Raw genomic sequence first — 11,937 nt, 5'->3', positions numbered from 1 at the left:
TATTGGTTGTGGAGAGGGGTATGTTTGTGTGTGTGAGGTCTGACACAGCCATCTGAGCTCAACTTGGACCACAAAACTTTCTTTTTTGGAGAGACTTAGTATCACACAGTGGGGCCAGTCCTACATTTAAGGATCAGGCCTCTCTGCATCTACTTGGGAAGAGGCCAGGGTGGTAAGAATTTAGAAGAAAGCAGGACAGAAATCTGAACCAACAACAAATCTCTCTGACCAGGAGATCTTTGATTCTCTTTGTTACACAGACTTGGAATTGATCTTGGCAAAAAGTTGGAGACTATAGACTTAAGAGAACAGGATTCGGAGGGTCCCTGGCAGGCTCAGTTGGTAGAACATGTGACTCTTGATCTCAGGGTTGTGAGTTTGAGCCCCATGATGGGCATAGAGATTACTTAAAAAAAAAAAAAAAAAAAAAGAGAGAGAGAGAGACCAGGACTTGTATATTTTATCAGTAAATGCAAGTGTTCATTGGTGTTTGTCCTTGAAACTGCACTGCATTCTCTGAGTCTGCTTTTGTTTATCCTGGTCCCTCCTGGTGGATTTTATGGGTGTGGCTAAGTTCTAGTTTGACTCCACTCCAAAGCCCCTGTGGTAGGCAGGCTCCTAAGATGACCCCAACCCCCTTGTATGGTCCCCTGTCCCTGAGTTTAAGGAGGACCTGTGAGTATGATGGGACATCATTGCTGTGATTAGGCTACGTCACGTGGTGAAAGCGAAAGGATTTGGCAGATGTCATTCAAGTGCCTAATGGACCTTCAGTTAAAAGGGAGCTTACCCTGAGTGGGCTGCCTTAATCAGGTGGTCCTTTAAAAGAACTAGAGAACCAAGAGTTTCTCGTGCTGGCCTTCTAAAGCTGCCATGTGGAGAGAAGGCCCTTGCAGGGCCTCTGGGAGCCAAGAGCAGACCCTGCTGGCTGGCAAGGAGAAGGGGGCCTTCACCCCTACGGCCGGTGAGACCCCGGGCAGGGGCCTGGCCTCACTGTGCCTGCAGTCCTGACCCACAAAATCTGCAGCGGTAAATGTGTATGGTCTTAAGCCCCTAGATTCGTGGTAATTTGTTATGCCACAACAGTAAACTAATTCAGCCTCAGACAAGATTTCATGTTAATGTTTATTGAGAATGGCTGGGATGCTGTTAGTTGCTTCTGTTGCAGTTGTCAAGATGAAGGACAAAAAAACTCTAACCTTCAGGTCGAGGACATGAGATTCTGAACCAGATAGAGTCTTGGGACGGATCTAGCAGAGCTCTGGGCAAATGCCACTGGCGCTTGCTGACGTGACGCTTGTTTTGCGTTTCCGTCGCTGCTGGCAAGAAGGATGACCCTGTCTCCTGTCTGCTACACTTGGCGTAGTGAAGGGTCCCATGTGGGCAGCTGTGGGAGGGCTCAGGGTTGGGGCCAGCGGGCTGGAGAGAGGCCTTGCCGGTCCGCAGCACGCATCTGGCCATTGGGGCTCGGGCGGACTCAACACAGCCAGCAGACACCGGGGGACACTGCTGGTCCTCACGCCTTGTGACCCTGGAAGACCGCAGTTCTCAGGGGAGGTTTTATTTTATTTATTTAATTTTTGAAGTTTATTTATTTTGAGAGAGATAGACACAGTGTGAGTGGGGGAGGGGCAGAGAGCGAGGGAGAGAGAGAATTCCAAGCAGGCTCTGCACTGCCAGGGCAGAGCCCGACTTGGGGCTCGAACCCATGAAGCCATGAGATCATGACCTGAGCCGAAACCAAGTCGGTCGCTCAACTGACTGAGCCACCCAGGCTCCCCTCAGGAGAGGTTTTAGAGCCCTAAACAGCCTCAGATGTCACTAACTATAACCTCCATTTACATTTGAGAACACTGGGTGTGACAGAAAATGACCTGCCTCCGGCTGAGGACCTTTAACAGTAGAGGTGTCTGATGCCCTTGACCATTCTGAGTCAGTCATGAGTCTGAGATGGGGCTGAGAAATCTTAATCTTTTTTGTGTGTAAACTCTATCAGGTCTTTTAGTTAGAATTTTACCCTCTCCCTGAAGTCACTCTAAAGCACTAAGTGGGATGGACAGCAGAGCAAACCACACCTTCCTTGATTATAACGGGGTTCAAGCACTCAGGCAGGCAGTGGGGCTGAGGGAAGAATCGTACAGGGAACTTTGCGAGCAGGAGGCACTGGTTGTTGGGCAGGAGAAGAGAAGCTTTGCTCTGTGACCGTCTTACAGCCACCTGTCTGCTGGGCAGGGAGAGGTGGGCTACACATGGAACCATTACCAAGGATTGGTGAAGTTGCGGCCAGGTGGGATTCTTACACGCTGCCGATGGGATTGGTTTGGACAATTACACCCTACAGTGTCGGTTTCAACTCTGGCTGTGTGTTAGAATCACTTGGGTAGCTTCAAAGAACCAACAAAAACACCTATGCTGGAAGCCCTCCTTGCCAAGGACCGATTAAGTCCATCTTTTAGGATAGGACTTAGGGTGTCCGCATAAATGCAGAACTTTCCCAGGCAATCAATTCTGAAATGCACCCAGGATTGAGAACCACTGCCCTGGAGACACTCTTTACACGTGCACCAGAAGACAAGCTAACCAATGCAGCACTGTTTGTAATAGCTGGAACCTGGAAGTAGCCCAAATGGCCTTTAACAAGAGGATAGATGAATGAGTCGTGGTGAGAAAGGAGGAGGGGTAGCTGTGCACACCAGCGTGGAAGAGTCTCACACCACGCAGAGCCACAAGAGAAAGTCACAGGAGAGTGTGCGGACGAAAAACCTCACCTCTCCTATAAAGCGCAGAGTTTGAAAACATACAGCATGCATCAACGTTAGAGATACATATCATACGTATATTGTGTATACACACACATATGTGACAAACTAAAGAAAATCAAGGATAGGGGCACCCGAGTGGCTCAGTCCGTTAAATATCCGACTCAGGTCATGATCTCGCAATGCATGAGTTCCAGCCTCGTGTCAGGTTCTGTGCTGACGGTGCAGAGCCTGCTTGGGATTCTCTCTCTCTCTGTCTCTCTGTCTCTCTCTCTCTCTCTCTCTCCCTCTCTCTCTCTGCCCCTCCCCCACTGGCACTTTCTCAAAATAAATAAATTTTTTTTAAAATGGAGGATGATAAACACAAAATTCAAAAACATAATTGTCTCTGGAGGTCGATGGGAAGATGGTAAGAGGAAATGGGTCTTCTAAGCAGAAGGAAGATTCTATTAAGCTGGAGGGTGGGTGTACAGGTGCTCATTCTATTATTGGTTTGTATACCTTACATATACATTAACTATTTTGTATTTATAAGAAATTTCATTAAAAAAAAAAACAAACACCTAGGAAAATCCATCCATAAAAACCCTTGGTCTTCAGGAAAATGCCCGCCAGCCCAGAACACAGTCCTGCACTTCTCTGACATGAACCTCCGGGAAATCTTTTGGCCCAGTTAAAATTTCATTCAAAATTGTAAAAGTGGAACCGACGCCAGTCATAAGAATAACAAAGCAGATGAGTGTTGTCTGTGACCAAAAACATTGCTGCACATCACACAAATGTAGAAAGTGCGGGACAGGGATACAAGAGCTGAGAACTGATGAATAAGGCATGAGGAGAAAGAGAGGGATTCCTGTGATGGAAACCTGAAATAGCAGAGTTGAGGCAAGGCATGAAGAAATCGAAAATCCCAAAGATGAAGTCGATGTGAGAAGGAGAGCTAGGAGGAATGGATAATGCTAAAAACGGGCGGTGAGGACAGGGGTAAGAAAACGAAGCAGGAGCGCCTGGGTGGCTCAGTCACTTGAGCTTCCAACTCTTGATTTTGGCTCAGGTCATGATCCCAGTGTCATGGGATCGAGTCTCACATCAGGCTCTGAGAAAACCAAAACAAAGTGTAAATGAGAGAATCAGCTAGAAAATGATTTAGTCACAGAAGGTAAAAGAAACACAGCATCTCAGAATAATCACTTAGAGACAACTCAAGAGGGGCACCTGGGTGGCTCAGTCGGTTAAGTGTCCGACTTCGGCTCAGGTCATGATCTCACTGTTCTTGAGTTTGAGCTCCATGTCGGGCTCTGTGCTGACAGCTCAGAGCCTGGAGTCTGCTTTGGATTCTCTCTCTCTGCCCCGCCCCCACTTATGCTCGCTCTCTCTCTTTCTCTCTCTCTCTCTCTCAAAAATAAACATTAGGGGCGCCTGGGTGGCTCAGTCGGTTAAGCGGCCGACTTCGGCTCAGGTCATGATCTCGCGGTCCGTGAGTTCGAGCCCCGCGTCGGGCTCTGTGCTGACAGCTCAGAGCCTGGAGCCTGTTTCAGATTCTGTGTCTCCCTCTCTCTGACCCTCCCCTGTTCATGCTCTGTCTCTCCCTGTCTCAAAAATAAATAAACGTTAAAAAAAAATAAAAAAAAAACATTAAACATTTTTTTTAAAAAAGATACAATTCAAGGAATTTTCCAGAAATAAAGCAAGAGTGGATCTACACATTGAAGGAAAAAGTGGTACAGAATGTTCAATACTAAAGATAACGGTTTTCCTAGCTGCGGTCCCTGACCCCGGCACATGCAGAATGCTGTGTGTTATTGAGGAGGCGCTCGCTGTTAATTCTGAAGTTCCCTTACCGCTAAAACAGGGTGATGCGATTTGTAAATCAGTGCAATGAAGATTTTTGTGGTCTAGAAAAGTTTCCGGTTTGTGCTTCTCTGTTCCCTCCGTCTTCCCTTGCTTCCATGGCTGTTCTGTCACAGTGACAGACTTGGGAACAGGGAGGGTGGAGCACGGTGGGGACAGCTGGACAGTGGGCTAGGGACCGAAGGCTCCACTCAGCCCCTCCTTGGCGTCGGATCTCACTTTCCGTTGTCACTTCCGGGTGGTCCAGGTATGACCTGACCCCGCACCCACCGTCTAGCATGAGGCCTCCGCCTTGGAGGATCTGGAAGCTGCATTTAGGCTCAGCGGGGCTCAGAGGCGGTCAAAAGTCCCTTCCTCCCTTACTCTCTTCTCCGTTTACAATTACTTCAACATTTTTTCTTTTACATTAAGCCAGATTTCAAATACAATTAGATACACTGTAACACAGCTGGATTTGTTTGTTTTTAATTCAGATCAACTCTTTAAAAAAAAAAAGGAGAAGTTTATTGAAAACACTGCAAGGAAGCAGCTGGCAGGACAGCAGAGGAGAGGCCGTCTAGATCGACTCTATTTCTTTTTTTTTAATACGTGTGGCGTTCACAGCTGTGTTAACCCTTTCTCTCCCTTCTCTGCCCTCCCCAGAGGTGTTCTCTCTCCTGAAGTTGATGCGCGGCACACCCATGCTGCTTTTATATCAGTTCTCTGCAGAAAAGACTTTATATGAAACGTGTCCTTTTGAGGTCAAATTGGCATAACACAAAATTAACCGTTTAACGTGAACAACAGAACCTCTACAGTGTTGTGCAGCCATCACTTCTGTCTAGTTCCGAACGTTTCCATCACCCCCAAAGGAAACCCTGGACCCGTCAAGCATCTGTGCTTTATCCCCTAGCCTGCCTGCCTCTGGTAATGGCCAGCTGCATTGTGTCTCTGGGGACTTGCCTATCCTGGGCATTTTATCGGAATGGTAGGTGACCGCAGGGACCTTCTGTGTCTGGCTTCTCTCGGCATGTTTTCAGAGTCCATCCGCCTTGCAACCTGTATCAGTACTCCTTTCTGGGGCTGAATACTATTCCATCGTGTATATACGCCACTATTTATCCGATCGTCCACTGATGGACATTTGGGCTGCTTCCGCCTTTTGGCAATGGTGAATAGCGCTGCTACGAACATGTGTGTATGGGCACTGAACACAGACACCCTGACCCGGTCCCTGAGTGGCTGCAATCAGAAGTGGGTAAACCGGGCCGGCCCCTGGCTAGAGCAAAAAGGCCTGGACTTGGCTGTCAGGCACCTCGGCTCAATCTTTATCGGGAAGCCGACGCGCCCTCTGGTGGCCAAGCGCAGAGCAACTCGATTCTAAATTCTGCTTAAAGGCCAAGTTTGAAATCTGGTGGTTTTATCACCGCACCGGTTCCTCCGGGATTGCTCCTTCTCTGTGTCTGCCCCTCGTGGAGTTCAGCCGGGGGCTTGTTGATGAAGATGTAAATCAAATGTCCACTATGCACGAAGCACCTCTCTCCCACCCCCTTACAAATGAGGCAGGGACTGAGTCAGGCAGGGCCTGACTCAAATACCAGCCCCCCCCCCTCCACCGTGAGCTCATTGGCAAGACAAGCGCGCAATAACTATAATAAAGGGGGGCAGGGTATGACAGAGGTCAGGCTGAAGGCAGAGCAGGGGGCTGATGGAGGGTCAGTACAGCCACGCTGAGCTCTGAAGGGACACTGGATTTCAGTCAAGGGAGGGGACGTGCCTTCCTGGTGGAAGGAACGATGTGATGCCAGAGCCCTCACTGTTCTCTGTTCTCTGGTCCCTTTCTGGTCTATTTCTCACCAGTCAGGGGAGTCCCCGAGTCACAATTCATTAATGGCCCCTTTGCAGAGGGCTATGGTGGCTAATCCCTTCTTCTGCATCTCGCTCGCTGCCCCCCAACCCACGTTCCATCCTGATCTTGCTGTTAAACATCCTCACTGTCCACCACGCAGCTCTACTCCTCTGAGTTTACAAATGGGCCTCTGAGGAAGTTTTCGCTTGGACAAAAAGGTTTTGTTTCTTTTAAAACAACTTTTCTCTGTACGTGGATGAAATGTGTGTCCTCTGAGTGTCTTAGGCTCTGGACGGCAAGGGTGAGGGGTCCCGCCCCAGCCCTTGTTCTCCTTTGCTGTCACAGGGGCTCCTTCTTGCCTCCCTCTACTTTGAGATCATCTTTCCTCCAATTCCCACCCCCCACCCTGCGGCCCCACCCGGTGGATCCAGAAGACGCTTTTTCACAAAGCACTCAGACGAGGCTGTCCCAGGATTCCAGGTCCAAAGCAGTCGTTGGCGGGGTACTCCTTGGGATCAGGGCAGGGGAAGAGCCCACCTGGGGGCAAGGAGACCCTGGGGCTACAAAGAAGCCAGTTCACCATCAACCTCATTATTGTTGTTTTTCTTTTTTTATTCCTGCCCCTACTGGAAAGTGGGCTTGGGTCTGTCATCTGGCCTGCAAGAAGACAACTGACCACAAGGGGGAAACAGGAGGCAAAACTTTGCCTAAAAATAACTCCTAATTGCAGCCCCCTCGGACAAGGCAGATCACAGACCCCTAGGAAGAGAAGGACCCCGTGCTCCTGCCCCCAGACAGCATCCCAGAGAGAGAAGCCATGAGGCCCCGGCTGATCAGGAGAGTGAAACAGAACTAGAATCCAAAGACCCTAATTCTCCCCAGCACCCTATGCGCTGTGGCTCCAGCCCTGAGTTGGGCTTGCACAGAGGGGTCTGGGGGAAGGGAGTCCATAACTTCCCCATCCCCCATCCTTCTTAACATGTAGGCTGTGGGGTGCCCTGGCTGGCTCACGGAACTCCCTTCAATGGAGGAGTCAGGACTGACAGACGCACAAAGGGGTCAACTGGGAGAACGATGCCATCATGGCAGGCTGCCCCAAGGTCCACAAGAGCCAGAGGCATCGGAGCAAGAGAGAGAACCCGATGGGCAGCCATTCTTGGGGAAGGCCTCCTGGAGGCTGGGCTCATCCCACAGACCCCCTCAGCTCCCCTGCCTGGGCCGCTGTCACCGGGGCCTTTGCTTTCCCTCACATGTAGTCTGCGGTAGCCATGTCCCCCTCTAAGCCTCAGTTTCCCTTCCTGGCCTGGACAAGGCAGGACCAGGTAGATGTTCTTGAGGGCCCTTCCAGTGTTGACAGGCTAGGTGGACAGAACACGCTGGCCCAGACTAAGGTACAAAGAGACTTTAATCATGGCTCTTTCATGCCATGGTTCCAGACCAGAAAAGAGGGCAGGGGTCCTCTTTGTCCTTGTAGGGCCTTCACTGGACTCAGGCAGCTTGGGGTTGGGGTTGTGAACTGAGGCAGGAAGTCTCCAAATGGTCCAGGCAGAAATCAGGACTCTTGGGGCACAGGATTCATGATGCTTTGCAAATATCTGACTGTCTTCTTCACCCTGGTGTCCTTGGGGTCGGAACAGATGGACTTGCCATGGATAGTTACAAACCTACACAAAAGGGAGAAACCCCATCCAGGGGGCGTCAGGGCAAGAAGGCCTCCCAGAGCCCCAGGATCAGCCTTGCTCTGCACTGATCAGGACCCTGAGGCCTTGAGAGGAGCAAGAACTTGCCTGAAGTCACATAGCACATTGGTGACAGATCTGGGACATCAGGCTCTATCCTCAGTGATTCTTGACCTTCCCAAGGTCCCTGCCAGTCCTGGCCCTCCCAGGGAGCCAGAACTGCAAAGCCTCTGCCCCCCTACTTCAGCTACACCCATGCCCACCTAAAGCCTAGGAATTAGGGGTGCACAGGAGGGGCCCGGCTCAGACCAAGCCATGGGAAGTGACCACATTGGCTTTGGACTGCCCGTGTGACATGGGGCTGCTCTGTCTCTCTCAGGCCCTCAGTTTCCCCATAAATCAATGAAGAGTTGAACCTCACAGCCTGGGTTTTTTTGGGTGTCACAATGTGGGGTGCAGGGGCTTCCCTGAGGAGCAGGGCCTGAGTGGGAAGGGGACCACAAAAGCCCTGCTCTCTCCTCTCCCCAGTGGCCCTTCTGGGAGCTCCTGGGTCTGCGTTCTCCCAGACTGAGCTCCCAGGAGCAAGGGCGGGGACAGAGGGTGGGGTCAGGGCACACTTACACGATGGCGTCTTTGGAACACTCCCCCGAGGTCCTATACCACCCTGTCAGCCTTCTGAGAGGGATGGCCCCTTTGAAGTACTCTAGGCAGCACTCCCGGCCCACATTGGTTCCTCGAGCTACGGAGAGGGGAGACAGGAACAGGTGTTCTGTGAGTGTCTGTGTGGGGGGTGGGGGGGTCCATGGCTGTGGAGGGGAGTCCGTGTGCATGTCTGTGTGTGTGTGTGTGTGTGTGTGTGTGTGGTATCAGAGGGGGTCCACGTGTGTGTGTTTGGGAGTCTCTTGGTAGGGGGATCTTGTGAGTGTGTGTCTGTGTGTGTCAGTATGTGCACACGTGTGTGCATGAGGTCTCTGTGCTTGGGGGGGTGTCCCTGTGTGCTTATGTGTCTCTCTGTGCGTATATCTGTGTGTGTTTGGGAGGAGTTGTGTGTGCATGTCTCTGTGTGTGTCTGTGAAGGTGTGTCTTTGCGTGTCTGTGTGTGTGTGTGTATCTGTGTGTACACATTTGTGTGTGAGATCTGTGTGCCGCGGGGGTCCTGGGTGTTTGTGTGTGTGTCCTAGCACGTCTCTGTGTGTGTTCAGGGGGTCTGTGCACATATACTGGCATGCATCTATGTGTTGCCCCCGTGTGTCTGCATGAGTGTGCACCTGTGCGTGCACACACTCAAATACCAGCCCCAAACCACCCTGGAATTTCCTCCGGGCCAGGCTCTGGGCTGGGCCTCTGCCTGCAGGAGCTCATTTGGTCCTCCGCAGTGCACCTAGAGACAGGTACTATCCCTACCCCATTTCACAGATGGCTATGGGGAAGCCCAAGGTGTGAAGACACTTTCCTGGGGTTCGGCTTCCTTATCTTTGCACAAGATAAAGTACCAATACTTGCAAACAGGCAAACCAGAGATGTGTGGCTTTAATTAATGCCATGCTAGAGTGTTTTCTAAGAAGCCCCCAACTGTCCTCCAGCCATCTCGGGGGCAGAACTTGGTCTGACTAGCCCACGATGCTGCCCTGGCCGGTGACTTACAGAAGTGAGAGTAAACGAGCAGTCACGGGCAAAGGCTGGGCGCTAATCAGCTGTGTTCCCACATCCCGTCTTACTTTGTCCTTTCCCCCCCAGCTGCATATAAACCTCCCTCTTGCACATGCTCTGGGAACTAGCCGCGTTCATGCTGATTCCCTCAGTGTAGACCCATTAATAAAACAGATGCTAACCAAGACTCCTAAGAAGGGGTCGTGTTCCACTGTCAAAGCACAGCCATGGTCATTGCCCCACAACCACTGCGGCGTGAGACGGGCCAGAACTTTGCTCCTCCCCAAGCTGACCCCCAAGCTCGGGGCCCGCATCCTCCTCTCCGTCCTCCCCACCCTCCTCCTCATTTTCACTTGACTGCCTCCCTCAAAGTTCTACGGCTGCCACCGGCCTCCCCCTTCTGCAGGAGCAGGTGGGCTGTAACTCATGCATAAATAGTGAGTGTTGCTGCTATGATCTCAGTGCCCCCACCCCTCCTGTCCAGGGTGCCTTCCTCGGCCACACTCCTCTGCCCTCACCTGCGTGGGTGACCTGCAGAGAAGCCCCCAGGAGGAGCGTGACCAGCAGCAGCAGCTTCAGGGACATCATGGTGCCAGGAGCCCGGGAGAGGATCTGTGCGTGTGGATCCCTCTGCTCCAGGAGAGACGAGGATGACAGCCAAGTGTGGAGGTGACCTATTTAACCTCTTTGGGGACCTTGCCCCACCTCCTGTCACCTCCCCCCCCAAAATGCCTCCCTACAGCAGTGAAGTTTGAAGATGATTCAGCACAAATGCGGTCTTGGAATGTTTGTGGCTTTCCAGAGAATGGGCACTCAGCTGAGGACAGAGGTGGGGTATGTGTGACCGGGGGCTACGACAGTGACATACTTCTCTTTTCACAGGGACATTTCTTGGTTCCTCTATTAGCAGAGCTGAGAAGCCTCTATCCTAAACCGGGTTAGCATCTGCCCCGAGGCTGGTGAGCCTCCTTCAAGCACCATCGCGCCCTGTGTGTGGGGTGGGGACAGCCAGGCAGGAGCCAAGGGGGCTGCTTCGGCACCTGAGGTCCAGGCCTGGAGGAGCTTCCCCCTCCGCCTCCAGGAAGGCCTCCTGGGGGGGAGGGGGAGTCCGCAGGCCACATGGGCACAGGGCGTCTTCACAGGGAGTGCCCCTGCTCCATCTCATTCTGAGAAAGGCCTGGGGCCCACACGACTTTGGTTGGGGGGCTTCCCCAAGCAGGGCCCTGACACAGGAGACCAGAGCCCGACAGGTTTTAATCACCATTTAATCCAAATGGGTGCCTCTGCAGATTGGAAGCCCGGTTCCCCCACATGGGGCACCCCATCCTGGGTTGCAGAACAGCACGCAAGGGTCTGTGAGGACCTGGTCTACAGTGGACACGTGGTCAGGGTCCAGCACGAGCCAGGCCCTGAACAGACTTTCCATCCACCCCATGGGCTGCAGCATGATCCCCGGGGCAGCCACACCCCCGGGGGCCACACCCCCGGCCACCAGAGAAAGTGGCCAATTGTCTGCCTAGGGCTCCCCTGGGCCAGACGGTGGGAGTCCCTTAACCAGGAGGAGAGTCCTGTGCCCGCTTCCAGGTGGACAGCATCTCAACAGGGTGACCCCAGACCTTGGTTTTAACACATGGGATCCGGGCCTGGCTCCACTGTATCCCAAGGGACCAGGAGCAGCTGAGATGAGGCCCCTGCAACATGTTGTCAGGTGCACGGGGCCCTCTCAGCACAGCTGGCTCTGGGTTAACCTGGAGCCATTGTTAAATTGTCATCAGCGGTGATGATAACCACAGCAGGCGCTGTTTGTTGAAACCCAGCCCCACCAAGGGAGGTGCTCAGACTGTAATCCTGCCTGCCGGTCCTCACAGGGCACCTGTGAAAGGAAGCCATGGTCAAGATCAAGGGAGGGCGAGGCCAGTGCTCCTCCTTGTCCCCCAGGGCCACTTTGGCAGGCTATGGCTGCTTCGCTTCATGCGGGGAGGGGAGGGGGAGTGCCCGTCCATGGCAAAACGTCCCTCGGGCAGGATCCTCTGTCACCATCTTGCCATGTGACTTTGGGCAGCTCATAGACCCTCTCTGGGCCTCACTTCACCACCCGTGGAGGGATGTTTGGACTGTCCCAGGGACCCTGCCGGAATGGCAGATCTGAGAAAGATGGGGTCCTCTCTTA

At 52.5% G+C, this 11,937-nt stretch overlaps 1 protein-coding gene across 1 annotated transcript; it reads right to left on the bottom strand.

Annotated features, from left to right (window-relative positions):
* Positions 1–7,811: 7,811 nt before the first annotated feature.
* CCL17 (C-C motif chemokine ligand 17) lies at positions 7,812–10,817 on the bottom strand. Its single transcript, XM_060650701.3, has 3 exons — positions 10,286–10,817; positions 8,739–8,856; positions 7,812–8,102 (listed from the first exon to the last, which is right to left on the bottom strand). Exons 1-3 carry the CDS (start codon positions 10,353–10,355, stop codon positions 7,991–7,993), a joined length of 300 nt encoding a protein of 99 aa, XP_060506684.1. The 5' UTR covers positions 10,356–10,817; the 3' UTR covers positions 7,812–7,990.
* Positions 10,818–11,937: the final 1,120 nt, after the last annotated feature.

Source organism: Panthera onca, chromosome E2 (assembly GCF_046562875.1).
Source record: "Panthera onca isolate mPanOnc1 chromosome E2, mPanOnc1 haplotype 2, whole genome shotgun sequence".
Lineage (NCBI taxonomy): Eukaryota > Metazoa > Chordata > Mammalia > Carnivora > Felidae > Panthera > Panthera onca.
This window is presented reverse-complemented; position numbering and strand designations above follow the sequence as displayed.